General features: G+C 43.7%; 1 protein-coding gene across 30 annotated transcripts in view; it reads right to left on the bottom strand.

Annotated features, from left to right (window-relative positions):
* Nucleotides 1-604: 604 nt before the first annotated feature.
* The window catches only part of TCF7L2 (transcription factor 7 like 2), a 221089-nt gene continuing 201443 nt past the window's right edge, over nucleotides 605-20250 (bottom strand). For 7 of the 30 annotated variants that reach the window (XM_049855897.1, XM_049855899.1, XM_049855898.1 and 4 more), the window contains 7 exons: nucleotides 18002-18142; nucleotides 17224-17383; nucleotides 16573-16680; nucleotides 10516-10564; nucleotides 9886-9936; nucleotides 8581-8653; nucleotides 605-2691 (listed from right to left, as the gene is read on the bottom strand). In XM_049855897.1, coding sequence (XP_049711854.1) covers nucleotides 2268-2691; nucleotides 8581-8653; nucleotides 9886-9936; nucleotides 10516-10564; nucleotides 16573-16680; nucleotides 17224-17383; nucleotides 18002-18142 — 1006 coding nt within the window. In that variant the 3' untranslated portion in view covers nucleotides 605-2267. Of the gene's footprint in view, nucleotides 2692-7869; nucleotides 7944-8580; nucleotides 8654-9885; nucleotides 9937-10515; nucleotides 10565-16572; nucleotides 16681-17223; nucleotides 17384-18001; nucleotides 18143-20250 lie in introns of those variants that run through there. The other 23 variants (XM_049855900.1, XM_049855906.1, XM_049855910.1 and 20 more) reach the window with 11 other exon arrangements.

Here is a 20250-nt window from a genome sequence, read left to right as displayed (position 1 = left end):
TCAGTGGTGCTTCCAGACCAAGACGGACTAGGGAGGAAAGGCCTGGTGATCCACCTCCAAAAATCGGCAATTGAAAGCCCTATGGATCCCAACAGTCTGATCTGACCGATTATGGGGAGGGCACAGGACCGAGCAGCATTTCACTCCATTGTGCTGGGGTCACCATGAGTCAGGGGCTGTCTCCATGGCAGCCAACAACAAAAACTGTGCTCTGCCTTCAGAAATAAACTATTGGTGATGACATAAATTGAATAATACGGGGAAAGACACACGCCAAGGCTTCCCTTTATGTCAGTCATCTTCACTGCAAATGGCACATTGTACAAACCAGGTGTAAGAGGTATGGCAAATGGGCATAAAGGATAGGATGGGGCGGGGAGCGCCTCAACCCCTCCCAAGAGTTCAAGACCACTTTTTGGTTTCTAAGTCACCACCCACTACCCGTGCACTAACCATGGGGTCCATTTCTAGCTCAGAAATATCTTTCTCTTGATGAAGTTAATCCAGTTGGCCCAGAGAGAAAATCCAAACCACAGAAACAAGTGACCAGCCTGTATCTGCACATACTAAGTTGCTTTTATTAATCCAGACAGCATGCTACAGATACTGTACAGCGTGAACATTTATTCATTACAAAAATGGCTTCCAAACCACTCAAAATGAAATTGGATAAGAGCATAAAACGGAACAGTAACGTCACAACTGTTAGGAAACATTCAAAGTATTCACAAAAAATGTTATAGTTAGCATCTTAATAAACCAGAGAAAAATTGGAGACAGTTTTACAATCGCTTCATGTCAACTACAATGGCACTGAATGAACAGGTTTCAGCTTTATACAGCATTTTGCAACATCAACATGCCTAGGTTTTTTTTTTTTATTATTATTTTTAAAGTTCGCTACCTACTTGTATGTAATATGTGTACATAGAAGCGGCAGCTGGTTTTTCCTTTAAGAGTAATCTAATATACAGAATTTTGGCCCTTAAGGGTTTATACCTCTTCATTTAAAATGCTTTCTGGACAATCGGCTACCAAGCACATCTTGTTATAGGTGACATTAAAACTACATACAAAACTACCTATGTAACATCACAGCAAAAACATGATGAACAAAAATTACAGCATCGAAAAGAGGGAGAAAGCTAAAGTCACTGAGAATTTTGGCACATCAACTTTTGCACACGGTCAGTCCATGTCCTAATGGCGCAGGGCGTTCGACTGTGAGTTCAAAGGGGAACCCAGGATGGTCCCCGCTGTTTCTCAGACAGCATCGCTAAAATTCCCTCACTGATTTTCAAGTCTTATTTTACGTAATGGCTTTTAAAGCAACTTTTGTTAATGCTACTGATCCTTTAATGCAGCTATTAATGTCCATTTGGCGGCATATGGGTTTCATACAGCAAAAAAAAAAAAAAAAGTCAAAAATAAAGGGAAGAAACAAAAAAAAATATATACACATTTTATATATAAACTTAAAAACTTGTACAAATGAGTCGTTATATATAAGATGCTTATGCTAAGGGGGAAAAAAACTTTATACAGTGTCAAGAAAAAAGAAAACATATTTAAAAAGGGACAACGTACAGGTACGACAAGCAATCTAAAGCAATAAATACTACTGGTCCGACGGCGTTGTGATTCCATTAATTGTTGAGTAGCATCCCCCTCCCCCCAAAAGAACACCACCATGGAACAAGGTAATATTAACACATTTTAACCCTTTGTTTCTGTACATTTAAACAATAACAAGTAACATCACAATAAAAGTTGTTTCACACAGAAAAAAAAAAAAGGTAAGGGCATTGCATTCCTCGTGCCCTTGTGGTTTAAAAACCAGGTGTAAAATGATTGGTTCGCAAGCTCGTATTTAATACAAATAATACAGAACCAACTCCTTCTGGAGGGCTGCTTCAAAATTGCTTCTTTTCTTTTTCTTTTTTAATCAGTCTTTTAAAACTAAGCTATCCGAACTACATAACAGTTATGTATATATATATATTTTTTTAACGCTACAAAGACTTTAAACAGCTGTTGATAAAAATTTTGGTAGAATCATGAGGTTCTTCTCTCATCTACATATTTAAAAGGAGAAATTGAAATAAGAATGGGTCAAATATTGACCAATGAACTCGAGAAACATCAACTAATGTAGCCACGTGGCACAAAATTAAAGGGTACAAAACAGAATCTTTCAGAAAGGGGAGGAAATAAAGAAAAGGCAAACAAAACACGAAACCAGCCAACCAGGGTGCACGAAGCTAAAGCTATTCTAAAGACTTGGTGACGAGGGACAGCGGCTGGGGTTGGGTCCCGGCCAGCGCAGTGTGGGAATGTAAGGAAGATGTCGACGGCTGTGCAAGAGATGAGGAGGGTGCGATGGGTGGCTGCAAAGAGGCGGGCGGCAGGTCCAGGGCCCCGTTGGGACAGAGGGCAGGGGCCTTGCCGTGGGCGGCCTCGGCGAGGAGGAGGGCGGGTGGCGGAGGCATCATGGACAGGTGGGCCAGGGGGTCGGGCTTCAGGGAGAGCGAGAGAGGCTGGGTCTGCTCAGTCTGTGACTTGGCATCGTGGGGAGGGGAGCCTAGCAGGTTGGGAGAGGGAGGAGGCGAGTCTAGTAAGCTTCCATCTGAAGAGGGTGGGCTGAGGCAGCTGCCTTCACCTTGTATGTAGCGAACGCACTTTTTTTTTCTCCTAGAAACAGGGGGAGAGAGTTATCTGTGAATAAAGGGCAAAGACGCCAAAAGAGAGAGTTATCTAATGCTCAGAGCTGAGTGGACATCAGCTAGCAGAGGCCCCACGGAAATGGCACACCCGATGGCCAGAGAACATTAAAGTCACACCAGGGTGCTCGCTCACTGAACTGCTGCCCACACCTACACCTGCTCTGGCAAGCCAAATATTTCAGAGTCTAGAACTTCCTACCTCCCCTCCCCAATACCCACAGAGCCACCCCCCAAACATAAGTGGGCAGATGAAAGGACACCACCTATGGACGATGGCACCTACTTGCCAAGGATTGGTTTTGTCCAAATTGTGATTAAGTGAAAAGCTACGTGATTTCTCTTTTGGCTTAAAAATGTCACCCTTCCCTCACCTTCCCACCATACTTCCCTCCACTCCCCTTCCGACCACTACTACCCCCAACCCCTGCGTGTGTGTTTAGAAAAGAAAGACAAAGCTCTGTCCCCAGATGCCTCATATCAATACAAAACACTCAGAATGTTGACTGTTGAGCCCACATAGCTGAAGGCAGCACTAGCAAGAGGCTTAAGGGTTTTAACACACCACCACCATCATCACCACCACCACCACCACCTCCACCACCTCGAGGCTGCCGGCGCTCAGAGAGCTTTCGGGCTCGTCTGTTAAGAACCACACCAAATCAAGAGAGGTCAGAATCAGGTGAGAGGGGGGGAAACAAAATTAAAACAACTTAAAAAAACAAAACAAAACAAAAAAGCCAAACCAAACCAAAACCACCAAAACAGGTAGAAGAGGATAAAACAAAGGTAGGGGGAAGAATAAGAAAAACAGAAAATGATCCAAAGGAACAAGAATAACTGGTTGTATGGCCTGCAGGTTGTGGATTAAGATTCAAACTTTTTTTTTTTTTTTTTTTAAGATTTGGGGTTTCCCGTCCCCCACCCCAGAGTGAGAAGGTTGGAAGTAGAGAAGGTGAGGATGGGGGTGGAAGGGCGTGGTCCTTGGTAGGGCCCTGGAGTTGTCAATCTGCAGAGGCTGAAGTCAGGCTCAGCATGTGAAGGGTGCAGCACAAACCCGTCACAGAGGTGATGACCAAGGAGACCCGCCAGGAAACCACGGCATGGACCTTCTGGGGGTTGGGTGATCGTGATTCGTTTTAAAACCAGGAAGTGTTGCACTGTACCTAAAAGAGAATCCCCCTCTTCTCCACTACCCTCTTATGGAAGAAACAGAAATGAGAATCTTAGAGCCTCTCCTGTTTGCTTATCATCAAAGGATGAGGTTGTCAAAATCCACTAAAGAAATTGTGCATGGGACTTCAAAACTTCTGCTACCATGAATCCCACTTTGAAGGGATATTATTGGTGGGAAAGGTGATCCTGGAAAGTGACCTTGCTAATGCTATAAATGATGCAGATACAGGGAACTTGCTGATCTAAGGAGCCATAGGATGTAGTCAGAACCAAGGCTGGTAATGCTCCATCTAAAACCAAATGCATGAGCACTGGCTGGCTTTCTGTCACTGGAAAGCCACCAAGACGCTGCCTGGTTGAGGGCCACCACTGTCAATGTCACTGGCTTTTGAAAGGAAGGGGGGCATTGCGTTCCTCCTCTGTCCATGCCCCAGAGCTTTCCGATCATGCTCCTCACTGTGTAGGGTGTGGACTCAGCAAGATGGCAGAAGGTAGGGAAGGAGAGGAGGGGTAGAAGGGAACATGCTCAGTCCTCCCTGCTTTCCAGAGGCTAAAACCCATCGGGTGGTGCCCTCGGGGTCTGTCTGTCTCCTCCAGGTCAGAAGGGACTCTGGGGGGAGTGCAGGCCATGCCACAACTCCCTTCTCAGCCTCAATTTGGTAAGGTTCCTTTTCCTTCCCTGGATAGAATGAAATAGACTGTGGGTTCTGCTCCCATCCCAGAATCCAAGATAAATAATTAAGCCTTTCCAAGTTTTAAACCACCTTAGCCTGCAGATCAAAACATGCTCAAAGACTAAGATATCCATGCAATTTAAAAATGGCAGAAGGAAGGGGACAGGGGTAGGGGTGGCATAAGCCAAACGGAGAAAGCAACAGGGGAGAAAAAATGAGAAAAGAAAGGAAAGCAAAGAGAGAAGGGGAAAAAACATCAGGGAAAACAAGGGAATGACATCAAGCAGCATTCCATGCTAAATTAGGACAGAGTGAAAAGATGGGAAAAGCAACTTGGTGGGCTCAAAACAGAATCTTGTTAAAATGTCCTCAAATGAAATTAGAAACCCTGTGCAGCAGGCTAGGAGCCCTGATTGGCTGGGATCAGTTCTAGCGTTCTCCTCACCCCTCCCACCCTCCTTATGAGGTGGAAGTTTCCATGTCATGGGGATGAGTGGGCCATTTGGAACCCAGGCATGAAGACTGTGAATGACAGAGTGATGGTACTGCTAATGAGTGGCTGAGCAAAGGCAGCTGGAACACAAACACACTTTTCAGCAGCCAGAAAACGCCTCAATTTGCAACTGCTTTGCTTTCTTCCTTCTTTTTTTTAAAGCACATTTTGTCTTATTGGTTTAGCATCAAGCCAGACATGGCAAAGTTCAATGGAGTTGAAGAATGAAGAGACAGGTAACTAGCTGTACAAACTCCAACTCGTAACCTCCCCACCAACTGGGCTCCATATGTCCAATCAGAGGGGTGGCTTCTTAAAAAACGTATGTTTAGCTTCTAATACATTTATTCTGTTTTTGTAAAGGTATTTAGTTTATTATTGAACTAGGAGTTCTTTCTGATCCTGTTCCAGAATGACAACCTGAACTGTGCACCCTTGAAAGTGTACACAATGGTGTCTGTCGTAGAGTTTACAACTCATGAGAACTCTGTCTTCTACATGCACCTTAAAAAACAGCAGAATTGCACGTGTTAGTGCTTCTAGCGTATGAAAAAAAAAAAAAAAACAAAACCCTGCACAACAGAATGGCTGCTGGGAAAGTTCTAATAGTGCTGATGCTGGAAGGAAACCCATGGGGATTGAGGGGCCCTTATAACTAGAGGCTTCTCAGCATCTGTGATAACAGAAAAGTTGCCATGGATAATTAGTTAGCCCCCAAAGCCACACTTTAGAAAATCATACTGCTAAAACATGAAGCAGCAGCTACAAAGATTTGTTTTGTTTTGTTGGTTCAATGTCAGGAAAACACTGTTGTCTGAAGGAAGACACCACACCCCGCTTTCAATAAGGTGTGGGTTGTGTCTTAGGGATGTCTGTCTAGGCCAGTGTTAGAAAGGGGTGGAAAAAAAGTCATGTCTAACTTGCTGCAACTGCTTCTGAAACAAAAAAGGGATTCATAAACCACACCCACCCCTACAATTAAGGTAAATAAAGCAGGCACCCGAACCAGCCTTACTGTGCAGTGCACACAATGGTGTCTGTGGTACAAGTCTACAACTCATGAGAACTCTCTCTTCTACACAGACCTGTGATTATTCACCACGGCTGGGCTTCTCCGAACAGAACTCCACAGCTAGTTCTCTTCCTACTCAGCATGTGTAAGATCCTGACACAACAAATTCAATGCCTAGACAGGGTAAGTGGAATTCCCGTCTTCCTTGGCTAAATCTGTTGCCGTCGAGTCAATTCCAACTCATAGCAACCCCAGAGGAGAGAGCAGAACTGCCCCATAGGGTTTCCAAGGCTGCAAATTTTTATGGAAGCAGATTACCACATCTTTCTCCTGCAGAGCAGCTAGTGAGTTTGAATGGCCAACCTTTCAATTAGCAGCCGAGTGCTTAACCGCTGGGCCACCAGGGCTCCTTTTTTCTTGGCTAGTCCTCATTAAATATCCAACATCTCTCATCAAATTCATGAAACTCCATTCTGTTATAGGGAGAAAACCCTTGGGCTGTATTGAAAGGACATTTGTCCCTTCTATTAGCACTGCCATCTCACAGCAAGACTGGCTGCTCAGGTATGAATTTCTCTCCTACTGGGTGTGCAACAAAGGCCCCAACCTCCCCTCACCCTCCACAGGCAGAGAGTCCTCTTGTGCAAGTCCATATCAATAAAGACTCCTAGGTCCTCTTCACTCTAAACGCTTGGTCAATGGAGGCACTTCACCAATCCCTCGTACAGGCATCAGAGAGGGGGGAAAGAGACACAGGAGACTCGTGGGCATGCATGTGATGTGATGAACATCTGATCTAGAGTCTAAACATGGAGCACATGGTAAAGGCATGGAGGAGAGGAAAACGTGACGAGGGAGGCACTACAAACAGGAAGGCGTGTTTGGGGTGTTGAGATACCTACCATCATAATATTCCAAATTCAAAGACTGCTTGTATCAGAACAAAGAAACAACAAATTTAACCAAAGGTGGTCATTAAAGGAAAGGAAATGAGACAAGAACTAGTTGGTACCCCTCCACCAAGAAGGAAGTACCTACAGCCTTCCCTGAGATTACAAGTCAGGTGGAAACCTGCAGGTGGAACATGGCTGTTTAATTTGGACTCTTCTGGGCTTTTCTGATTCCTTTTGGTACCGATACTATATCTGTTCACATATATTTGTTAAATTCTGCAGGCCTGGCAACGCTGCAGTTTGTGGCTACCTGACTCACTGCTTGCAGCCCTTTAGCTGGTGCATGCCGTTCAATGCCACGCTTCTTTTCAGCACTGTAAAACAATGTCAGCTAGCCAAGCTCCTCTGTGCACAGACAGGTGGTTTTTAAATGCAAAAGAAAAACCGAAAAAACAAACAAAAGAAATAAGCCTGCCCCAGAACACGTCTCCAACCATTTTGACTCCAAGTGCCTAGGAATGCCATCACTGCCAAGTTTTAACTCATTTAAATCTTTGGATATGGTGGCTCTATCTGCTCAGGACACGTGCCACCAAAGCAGTCATTGGGCTGGGCCAGCTCTGGGACTCTGGCTTTCAAAGCAAAAGGAGAAACCCCCTTTTTTTTAAGGTTCTGGTCTCAGGTCTACCACCAGGGCCATGTTTGTTAAGAGCTGGGGAGAGACAGAAAGAGAAAGTGGAGAGAGGAAATGGCATAAAATTAGCAAGGAAATTTTGAAGAATGAGGATTTATTAGTCATTGATGCCAGTGGGGAAGTAGATGGGGACAATATATTGTCACGCTAAGGTACCAGAAGGACAGAATGCTTTGATTTTCCCAAAGGCCTAACAGTGATAATATACCTGCACGGTTTGCACCATAAAGTCTGTCGGTCAAGCCCGAACAGTGCCCGACACTTCTTTGGAGTATTTGCATCTGTTAGCATAAGGTAAACACAAAAAATACAACACAATGGTGGGTCGAGCTCAGGTGGAAGTGACATCTTAGCTACAGCTTACTTTTCTGCTACATCACCATGGTTTTATTTGATTCTCTTCCCTTACCAAGGACATGAAAGGAAAGGGCTTCTATGAGTCAAAAGGGAAAAAAAAAAAAATAATAAAAAAAAAATAAAACACAAAAGAAAAACAACAACCAGAAACCAAAAAACAACAATGAAAAACAAATCAAAAGAGAGAGAGGAGGAGAGGGAAAGGTGACGTTGTTTGCTTCCACCTAGGCCAGGATTACAGTGGATGTCACTGAACCCCGTCCTAGGCTGTCCTGAGGAAGGGGGTTGGCAGGCAACATTCCCTGGGAGGGGGCGCGCTGGGGTTTGCTGTCGCTGACCCGAGGAGGTACGAGTGAGGCTGTTTTACAGTGGCATTTTGGCTAGCAGCAGCGGGGAGAACAAGCATATCCCTCACAGAGCCCAGCACACTTGGCAGTGCCCCGCTCCCTCGTGTCTCCTACGATCCACACACAGCTACAAAGCAACAGGGCAGAGAAGGGGGAAAGGACCGAATAAACCAGCTGCAAACCAGCACAGCGAATCTGGGAAATCTATACACACCTGCAAGGGCCGCACCAGTTATTCTGTTGATCAAGGCCAAAGCGCGCTCGGCATTTCTTAGGAGCGCTCAGGTCTGAATGAGTTCAAGAGAGAAGCGAGCAGAGGAGGAGGAAGTGGGAGAAAGGGAGAGAGAGAGAAAGAAGGTGAGAGGGAGGGGAAAAGAGAAAGATACAAATAAGAAAAAAATAAAAATAAAAAAAGGGAATAAATCAATGACCTGGTTACTAATGGCAAAATATTGACTTTCGATTTTTTTTTAAACTTTAATTAAAAAAAAAAAAAAGGTAGAAAATCACATTCTTATTCAACTCGTGAAATTAGCTGTTGCAAATAAAGCTGCAGTATCCCTTCTTTAAGGACTGTCTCTCAGATTTGGTTTGAGCTGATAAAGGGAAGTTAGATACTGAAGAACTAACTCTCTTAGAATTTTTTCTCTTTTTTGGTTTTGCTTTTATTTTTTTTTTCCTCAATTTTTTTTTTTCTTAAAGAAGAAAATAAAGCGAAGGAGGGAATTAAGTTTGTAACATGCTTTTTTCTTCTCAGAGTATAACAGTTTAAAAAAGGGAAAAAAAAACTACAAATAAAAACAGAACAAAATGAAACAAAACAGGAAGAAATAAAGAAAGAAAAGGGTTGTGGTATTGGGATATTGCAGCTTTTGGAATGTTCACCGTTTCTCTTCCTGTTTATTTATTTACTAAGAGAGGAACAGATAAGGATATAAACAGGCTGTGTGAATGAGCTGTTAAGAGTTAGTTGGAAGCTCATAGCAGCATTTAAGCAGGCACAGTCAGTAAAAAGCTAGCGGGTTCCAAATTACAAGCAGCAAAGCAAAAGGAAGAAAAAAAAGAAAATTAAAAAAAAAAAAAAAGCAAAGGAAAAAAATAATCATACTGCGGTTGCATGCGTGCGTGAGAAAACTTAGTGGGAGCAATGAAAAATGCCATTAGATTAAGGAGGTTTATTACTGAATTCCTTCCATTTTCTTTTTTTAAAACCAGTCTCTTTTAAAGAAATACTGCATATTCAATTTGCACAGTTAGTTCAATTCTAAATCACTGTTGTCACTGCTTAAACAACTGTTATGGGAAAAATAAAACAAAAGTTAAATTAAATTCGAAGAGAAAAAAAAACAACAGAAGCAACTGCAAAAAATTCTACTGAAACATACGAAACCGTGTAGATGGTCATTTTAAAGACTGTTCAAATGTCATACGTGTTTAAATGTTAATAAAACTACCATGGCAAGGAAAATTAAAAAAACAGTTTATCGACTATTTTAATGACTCAAAATGACATTAGCACCTGTAATCGGAGGAAGTGAAAGGCAAGGATTTAGGAAACATTCGCTGTGTTCTGAAAAAAAAGAACAAATTATACAAAGCCTTCAAAATGGTTTGTTTGTTTGTAAAAGCCTGGCCTTCTCCAAGGGACCGCTGAGATTGCCTATGCAGTATTTCTAATTTCTTCTAGAGAATGACAAACCTCCTTAATTTAAAATGGGTGCAATTTACCACTGTAAAGGCATGCATCGGAAACATTCAGGAACAGCCCAGTTAATATCAAACACTCACACGCTCCTCCCCTAGCCCCCCTCCTTGGCCCTACTCAGACACATACAAAATAAGCGGGCTATAAATCCCGGCCTAGGCAAGCCTACGGCCCTCCAGTTACAGGCTTTGCAGTTATTTAAAAACACATTCCACTAGAATTACAATGCACTTTTCATGCAACAATGAATGTTACTAGCTTTAAAAGGGCGGTCGTGAAGCAATTAATTAAAATGCATAAACAAAAAGGCTGGCTAAGATGGGTTCCCCCACAATGTCCTGGCCTTGGATTTCTCCTGCCTCCCCCAGACAGAAGCCTAACATAAAAGCGGTCCTCAGGTACCGCTCCTGCCTCCCTACGGATGGATGGATCCTTGTTACTTACCATTGGTCTCTCCCGGCTGCTTATCCCTTTTCCTCTTCTTCTTCTTCCCCTAGAAGGAACAGATGAAACACAGCATTATTTCAAGAAACAGGGGAGCAGGGCACCTGGGTTCACCTGGCAGGCGAAGGCAGGAGGAGTGAGCTACTACTATCTCCACCTGCAGCACCTGCTTCCTCATGCTTTCAGACCTCCAGCCCTATGATTCAAATGCTGTTGAACTAGATACCCACTCCTCAGAAGAGAAGCAACTGGTAGGTGGTACAGAAAAGACCTTTTTTCTCACTCACCTATGTCCATCCTTGAACCTGACCCAGAGCATTTTATTTCAGAAAAGGATAGAGGAGAACTAGAGGAGGAAGATTCAGGGAGGGAGGGATTGGAAGCAGCTCAAGAGTCCACAGCAACTGGGCTGCTTGGTCTTGGGCAAACGAACACTGATGGCCACTCGGCTTAGAGAGCTGCCTCGCACCACATGGATCTCTTACTTTTAAAGGCCAATTTACTTGGTGCTTCGTTTCAAGCTTGGTCTTGGTTTTAAGAGGTGGGTGGGAAAAAAGGCAAAATAGAACCAGAAATCATCTGAGCTTCTTTCAGAACTATGGGATGGGCATCTAAGAAAGATGGCCCTGTTCCTTCCATTCCCCCCTACCTTATATAAGATTATGATAATATTTCTAGTCAAAAAAGAGTTAACATTTAAAAATGACCAAGGAGTCCTGATGGCGTAAACATTTAAGTCCTCAGCTGCTAACAGAAAGGTCTGCAGTTCAAACCCACCCAGCGGCTCTGTGGGAGAAAGACCTGGAGATCTGTTTCCATAAAGATTACAGCCAAGAAAACTCTATGGAGCAGTTCTACTCTATCACATGGGATCGCTATGAGTCAGAATTGATTCAGCGGCACCCAACAACATAAATGGCCAAATAGAAGCACCTAAAGAAATACCAACAAGGTCCTACCACAACCAAATCCATAAAGCTGCAACTCTGTGATTCTTGCCCCAAAGACTATTCCCTGGGGCCGGGAAGGAAGGAGTGTGTGTGTGTGTGTTCATGCCCACGCCTAATAAGTCATCACGACACGAATCTTGCAGTTCGCCTTATAAAGAAAGTTTCTGCAGCCCTAACATTTATTGAGCACTTAATAGATTGCTCCATGTAATCTTCACAACAATCTATGCTACAGGTATTACCACTATTCCAATTTTATAGATAAGGAGGCTGAGGCACGGAGAGGTTCTGTAACTTTCCTAAGGCCACAAAGCTAGCAGGTGGTGGGACCAGGATGTGAACTCCGGCAGTCCTGGCTCCATAGCTAGTCTGGCTTCACTAGTAGTCTGCACTGCCTACGTAGCTGAGGAAACTCATTTTAAGGAAGGAGCATGAGCTGCGTGGAGTCATTTACAATCTCCAAATATGGAAGCCTCACTGATACCAGCACTATCCATGAGAGTTAGTGTCACAAACAAAAGGAATGTTTTATATTTCATTTGTTTCAGAATATCAAAATAAGACTGTCTTTGCCTAAAGAATCTCGTGGTATGCTAACATCGACCCCGGAAGACTAAAGGACAAAGGTAGGTTAAAAAAAAAAAAAAAAAAAAAGCCTTGAGAATCCCTTAGGCCCTGTAAGAAGAACCTCATGAAGCACTCATGGTTCAGGGGTAGAAGTCTCGCCTTCCATGTAGAAGATCTGGGTTCAATTTTCAGCCAGTGTACCTCGAGTGCAGGCACCACCCATTTATGTTGTTATAATGTTTTGGTGGAGGTTTCAAAGGAGCTTTCACACTAAGATGAACTAGGAAGCAATGCCTGGCCATCTACTTCTGAAAATTAGTCAGTGAAAACCCTATGGATCACAATGGTTCTGTAGTGCGTGGGTTTGCCATGAGTCAGAGGCTGATGCAACAACAACTAACAACAAGGAGAACTTCAAGGCAGAGATGCCACAGTTTTAGCTCCACTCCAGGGCCTGAGAGCCAACTGCTGCAGAGAAATTCCCTCTCTCAGGTCTCAGGGCCAGCGCCACATGGGAAATTTATGTTGGCTTTCAGTTCAGTACTTCTATTTGAACCATTTGATATTCCTTGGTATACAATGAATTAAAACAAAAAAAAAGAAGTTCGTATGCCTTCTAATAAGGCACGTGTCTCAGAAGCCTTCAGCACCCCATCTTTGCCCCATCCCCATGCAAACAGCAACGTACCACCTGGCTGTCTAGGAACAAGCTGGGGGGTCTAGTTTCGATTTACTTAGGAGCCTGCAGTCAAAACTCAACTGGGCACAGCAATGTTTCAACTCCAAGGGGTGTCAGCATCCATATACCCAAGGGCTTCAAAGTCATCTTTTATACAGCATTCACCCATTTTCAATCTCTTACAATATATTCTGAAAGGCAGTTGAAAATTCCTCTACCCATGGGAAACTGTCAGTTGAGGATAGGTAACTGAGATGTTCATGACTGAGGAAATAATCATTTACACTGAAGGCTTCTAGAGGACAGGGGCTGTGTTTTAACAGGAAAAGGAACTGAAGAAACTTAATAAACACTGTACAGTGAAGAGGGAGATGGGTCTCAAGGAAGGCAACCACTTCATTACCTCTTTATACGTAGCAAAAGAAAGAAAAGACCTAATACATGGGGGCAAGGAAAATAAAAACCAACTGAGATATGCAAGTGGCCCAGATTTAACATCCTTTACCTAATCTAGAAGAGCTAGGGGAAAAAAAATAACCTGAAACAATGCCAGAGAGACTGGGTATCACCATGGAATCAAAATGTTTTCCTTGTGTTCTAGAATATGCCAAGTTTAACAACCCAAATGTGACTGTTTTACTCAATTCTGTTTTCCTAAGGTAGTAACATAAAGACTTGTATCATCACCACGAGGCTGGAAAAACAGCAACATTAAGGACGCATGAGGTTAACACAGAAAACTTTCACTGGAAGAACCTCTCAGAATTTACAGATAATCAAAGCAATTTCTAAAAACTCCTAAGTCAAAGCAATTAAAAAAAAATACTAATAAGGTCCTACCATAATCAAATCCATAAAAGCTTCATAAAAGATTCTTGCCCTATAGACTGTTCCTTGGAATAGGAAGGAAGGAAGGAGAGAGAAAAAGGGAGAAAAAGAGCACACACAATGTGTATTGAGTCATCATAACAGGAATCTGGCACTTCCTTTTATAACAAAGTTTTTTTTTTTTTTTACCCCTAAATCCAGATTCACCTCTATTCTTTCTCTTAAGTCTTATCAAGAGTTCCCATGTCATACCAAACCATTTTCCCAATGTAAAACTCAGCTAACATCATCACACCTGTCTCATGGACCTTCTGAAACCTAGAAAGTATGACAAAAAAAGCTTTAGGCATTATTAGGTCAACATGACTCCCAGGTAAGCCACGCGCAGCATTCTTTGAAAGCTATCACAAAGTCTGCCTTGTACTTTTGTGAAGACTGTACCTGGCCCAGCTCCAGGGGGTAGCATTCATACAGACCACAGTGTGAATGGTACACCCTGTGCAGCTGTGCAGTGGACACCCTGTGCAGCTGTACATGAAGGCCCTGCTATGACCGAATCTACCTACTGGGGATATGGATCCCTATAGCTTGAGTCTTCTCTGAGGCACCATTCTAGATGACTCAAAGATTAGATCTATAGAAGGGGGAAGTTAGAGATGAACTCCAAGAGCTTGTGACTGGAAACCAGGAGAGAAGCTTAAGTGAAATGGAATGGCTACACGTGCAGGGGCTGCAGAGTCTGCCTGCTGCTGGGAGGACCCAACTTGGGGCCAGGTGTGGGTGAGCAGCGAGCCTGCAGAAACGCACTAACTTTCTCATGTTCTTTCTTTCAACACTAGAAGATAGGCTTCCCCACTGCACACATGTTGGGGACAGACGGAAAAGGTTCCAAGTAGTAAAGACCCTGTGCCTGCCTGTTGGTGACACAATTCTCAGCAAAGCAAATGTCCCATTTAAGAAGTCCTAGCACTGATTCTGATTTCAACTCCCACAAGGGGTACAGTCTAGAGACCGACACTGGCAACTGAGGGTGGTGGGACCTAGAGGGAGATGGGTGGGGGCAGTGACAAGGACATGGGAGTCAACCCCACCAGTCTCTGTTCTCCATGCTCCCTCACCTGTACACCAAAGAGCAGACCAACAAGCGTATGCTTCAAGGTAATGAGAATACAAAAGGAAGGAGACTTGAAATAGCTAGTCAGAATAAGCAGAAAGCAGTCTTCACTCAGGGCTTACATGTCCATGCAGATGTTTGTGACTTCTTGATGAACAGTTAAGTTCTGAGAGAGTGAGACACAGATCTGATTTTACTGTGAACCCCCAAAATACCTGTGTACAGTAAGTTTGTAATCAGTTTAACAATTTCATGAGCCCCAACCCACGCACGTGGAGAGCTTCAACACAGACGTCTAGAGAGGGTCAGGTGAGAAGAGCACAGGAAGCTAAAGCAATCACCCATGGCTCCATGACACCACCAAGAAAGGAGGGAAGATGGTCACTGACCCTTAGACAAATATGTTTCCTCTGAGTGAATGGTTGTTATGGATTGAACTGTATCCCTCTAAAATGTGTGTCAACTTGGCTAGGCCATGGCTCCCAGTACTGTGTGACTGTCCACCATTTCGTCATCTGATGTGATTTTCCTATGTGTTGTAAATCCTACCTCTATGATGTTAATGAGGCAGGGTTAGAGGCAGTTATGTTAGTGAGGCAGGACTCAATCTACAGGATTAAATGTGTTTTGGGTCAATCTCTTTTGAGATATAAAAGAGAGAAGCAAGCAGAGAGACCGAAGGACCTCATACCACCAAGAAAATAGTGCCAGGAGCAGAGCATGTGCTTTAGACCCAGGGTCCCTGCGCTGAGAAGCTCCTAGACCAGGAGAAGACTGATGACAAGGACCTTCCTCCAGAGCCGACAGAGAAAGCCTTCCCCGGGAGCTGGCACACTGAATCTGGACTTCTAGCCTACTAGACTATGAGAGAATAAATTTCTCTTTGTTAAAGCCATCCACTTGTTGTATTTCTGTTATCACCCAAAAAACCCAGTGCCGTCGAGTCGATTCTGACTCACAGCGATAGCTAAGACAATGGTAAAATCACTTCAGAGAACCCAGTGCCAGGCAATAAATTGTCCGACAAAATAAGAGGCATTTCATCCATCTAGAGAGTAGAGAGAGCCCAGAACTGGAGGTATTGTGCAAAACGCAGAATAAATGATAACAATGGGAACTCACAGAGGTCTCCAACCAAAAAGGAGAGCAAGTTTATGGGAGAAGAAGGATCCCAGGTGTCACAACCACGGCAACAGTGAAAACAGTAATCCTATTGTGTTTCTTGAAAACCAGGAGACTAAATTAGGCAAGTGCAACAGGCAACACAGTAAGCAGAGACACACACATCACATAACACACACCAAGCCCCTACCCCGGCTGGGGCCCAATATCCTGTCCATCTTGCCAAAGGACAACTTCCACTGGCTACTTTAAGGGACATGCCCCTTTTAGGACAATATAGACTTCCCACTTGTACTGTGCCATGGTATCATAAGGTAACTGTTTTGTTTTTTCCTCTTAAGGATGAAGACCCTGCTGCAAGACCTCTGAGGAATCAAACCCTCCCCTTTTATCCCTACCCACTGGTCTCCCCTATAAGGCCACGCCACCACTGGGGCACACGGAGGAGCTGGGCTAGTACTCATGAGCCCCACTGGGCAAATCCTAGAGCTGCAGCTCTCGAAGATGTGGACAAGCAGGTGTGGACAGTCCCAAATTGACCTCGTCGGTCCCGAGCTGTAACTTGGAACACCAGCCTCCTCCAACCTCTCTAAGGAATGGCAGTGCTGAACAGAGCCATGCTGGAGGCCAAGACAAGACCCTTCAGTCCAGTGCTTGGGTGAGATGGTAATGGTCCTGGAACTGGGCGGGCCACATGGTTCCAGTGCCTGATGTAAGTTGGCAGTTACTATTCTCTTTGCTCATACAACACACAATACAACTGTACAGGCTAGTCCGGAGAACAGCGACCCACTTACGTAGTTATCCCGTGCGGACCAGCCTGGGTACAGCTGCATATGGAGTTGTCGTTCCTTCCGGGCTAGCTCGTAGTACTTCGCCTGCTCTTCTCTGGACAATGCGTGCCACTAAGGGGGCGCCAGGAGGAGACAGACATGCAAATATGTCACAAACACTCTACGGCCAGCGTGTGAATACTAATCTATCTTTTTTGGGTGAGTCCATCCAGAAATGGCATCTGCTGATTCTGGCAATGTGCCGGTTCCTGGCATTAAAGCCTTGGTGATCTGCTTCTGAAAGGTCACAGCATGAAAACCCTATGGGGCACAGTTCTAGTCTGACACACATGGGGTCACCATGAGCCAGAATTGACTTGGTGGCACTTGGTTTTTGTCATTACCGGGAATGTTTGGACAAAAGCCTATCTTGTCATTTACATTGGCATATCGTCCTAGCATTTACTCTCTCTTTAGGAGTGGCGGAAGATTTTGGTTGTGGTTGCTCTGAATGTTATCGGAATGCAGAGTTCCTGGTCTGGCTCAAGGAAGGCCGTCGAAGGAGTCAGAATGGGGCTGAAAGGGTTCTCCAAACGAATGGGGACAGGGAGGCTTTCCACCCCACATGCGACATCCTCACCCTTACTTCCCCTTGGCCCACTGCAGCGAGCCTACCCTCCGCCCCAGGATCTGGTTGATGGCCGCACTTTCTTTCAACGTGCACTCAGCCACGACCTTTGCTCTCATTTCCTTCATATACAACATGAATGCGTTAAGAGGTTTCTTTATGTGGGGCTTCTTCTTTTCTTCTTCCTTTTTGGAGTCCTGATGCTTTCTGGATAGAGACAAAACAGACAGACACAACCCCCGTAAAGAGTCACATGGCCCAACTTCCTCCCTGCCAGCCCTCGCCCAACTCCTCACACCCAAACCTAGCAGTTTTGAATAAAAACCCCCGCTTCCACTTTTGGTCTTCTCCACCCTGGAAAATGGAACAAAAATAGCCTGGGGAGGGGGTGGAGGAAGAGATAGATTTTGTAATCACTTCCTCAAGTTTCACAAATATACAATTTTCCCAAGCCAGAGGGGAAAGCACATGGCTGCCTTCTCCATCTTGAGAGGCGTCTCATTCCTTCAAAACGAAAATGCCAAACATTCTATTAAGGTGTTAGGGTTCAGGGAAGCAGTTGCAAATCCCAGTTCATTCAAGTACACAAAAAAGGGTGTTCTGGTCTACCCCACAATGGGTACAATCAGTAAAGCTCAGCCATAATCCATTTTCTCCCTCTTTGTAGGGAATCCCAGGCCCCACAAGGGCTAGATTTTTATTGCACTCAAACCAACCAGACCAGGTCAGCCTTAGGTAAGGAGCCATGCCCTGAAGCCAAAGCTGCTCTACTGGGCTTGCTGGACCCCTCTGGCAAAGATAAAATCGGTAAGAGCCAACACTTACGAGCTATGCAGTGAGCCGACGTCACTCTGGGAGGATTCCTGTTTGACCGTTGGTGTGACGATGGCCGGGTGGGGAATGCCGGTCGTGTGTAGAGTATGATGTGGTGGGACCATATGGGGTGGGAACCTAGAAGACAGAAAGCTGTGTAAATCGTCAGAATAAAAGTGAATGAATGGGGAGGGATGTGTACACACAATAATAATAAAAAAAAAAATACAGCATGTAACACTCACATGAAAGCAGCCCAAGGCATATGAAACCTGTCAGCATTAATTAGCGATAAATTAAACATAATGATTCTCATAATGTCATTAAAGCCAATCTTCCCCTTTCATTATTGCTACTGACACGAGACATTACGATTTTTAACATCTTTAGCAAAAGACAAATTCAACTGATGTACTTGGGCGGAAAAGTGGGCTCAGAATACCTGCCGGAAATCACACGTCCACTTTCTTTTCGAGCCATTATTGGTGGCATTCAAGGATACAATTCCCTAAGTCCTAATCTATAAGGTCGTTATGAGTTGGAAGCAACTCGACAGCAATGGGTTTGTTTTTTTTTTTTTTTTTTTGTAATCAGCTCCAGAATGAAAGGAGAAATCTTTTGTTGCATATTGACAGCTAAATAAAATATTAACGTGGCTGAAGTATATACAGATTCTTGACAATGCTGGGCACGCCTCATTAGGCCTCATTCTGGTGATGGATGCAATAAAATTTTTATTTTTCTTTAGCTGTTGGGTCCCACCATTTTGACAGGAATGGGAGAGTGAGGCAGAGAGATGGGGGAAAATCCCAGTATTTCCATTTTGGTTCTCATCCTAAGTCCTTGACATTTTTAATAAGTTTGTATCCTCTTATGGAAAGAAGCAAAAAAGCAGTACTTTTATATGTACAAAAATGAAACTTTAAATTCCACTTCATACGTCTTTTCCAGCCCAACAATTCTAGGACCTCTGAATCATTTTTACTTAATAACATGTTGTCTATGCACTAAAAGTCCTTCTAAATTATTATGAAAATTGTAAGCAAAGAAATGAAAGTTTGTTTTCTAATCTAGTACTGGCTATTTTTAGGAAAGTTCTTTGAAACCCATTTTCGGCCCTGAATAGGCATTTCCCAGCCCTGGAAATTCGCCGGGATAGAAAAATCTCATCTCAAAATACTCTCCACCCATCTGCAAACTGATGACTGGGCCTGACAGACAGCCTTCCCATTTTCTGATATGTTTCGGAGTCACTGTGACTTATACTGGGTTAGAAGAATCACGGGTCCTAGACTAGCTTAATACTTCCATAGAGAAAATTAGGGGGAGGGGCCCAGTGGGTAGAAACCTAAAAAAAAGAAAAAGACAATGGCAGCCTCCTGCTCCAGCCTGGCAAGGTTATGCCAGTGAACAGACTGGCAAGCCACTCAGGAGAAGGGGAATCAAGATCACGTCACTTGCAATGCTTTCTTAAGAAATCCCAACCCCAAACAGCCCAACATGCCCTCCTAGGAATAACCATCTGCTCTTCAGAAAGTCGATTTTGGAGGGTCTTTATTTTCAACTGAATCAGCCGGATCTTGTATTGGGCCGTGTATGGGAACTGGTGGTACTAACGAGGGTTTTTATCATAACAGTTATTTCAAAAGGATCCTGTGTTTATTTACAAGGCTCTTTTCATAGATGGACTAGAGATGAAAACAGCTTCCATGTAATCAAAATAATGTAATAAGGGTTAGTTTGGAAAATGATGAAAAATTAAAGTACTAACTAAATCTACAGAGATCAACAGAGAAAAGACCAATAAAGGCAGAGTTGTGAAGGGGGAACATTCTTGACTCAGAAATTACATCTCCATGGGGTCCTCTCTAGCCTGTCTTTGCTTTTAAAGCCAATGTTGGAACTATTACATTTGGTTGATAAGAAATTAGGAATTTTTAGGTGAGATGTTAGTATTTTGGTTATGTTAATAATCTTTTCAGAAACAAACCAAATCAAAGCCAATGTTCAAAGTTTTGGTAGCAACAGCATGTTTTTTTTTTTTTTTTAATATGAATCACAAGGTGGTATAGCGGTTAAGAGCTACAGCTGCTAACCAAAATGTCGGCAGTTCGAATCCACCAGGTATTCCTTGGAAACCCTATGGGGCAGTTCTGCTCTTGTCCTACAGGGTTGCTAAGAGTCAGAATCCATTCAACAGCAATAGGTTTGGTTTTTTGGTTTTAAGTACATTTAGGGTAACCAAAAAAAAGGGGGGGGGG

Source organism: Elephas maximus, chromosome 16 (assembly GCF_024166365.1).
Source record: "Elephas maximus indicus isolate mEleMax1 chromosome 16, mEleMax1 primary haplotype, whole genome shotgun sequence".
Lineage (NCBI taxonomy): Eukaryota > Metazoa > Chordata > Mammalia > Proboscidea > Elephantidae > Elephas > Elephas maximus.
This window is presented reverse-complemented; position numbering and strand designations above follow the sequence as displayed.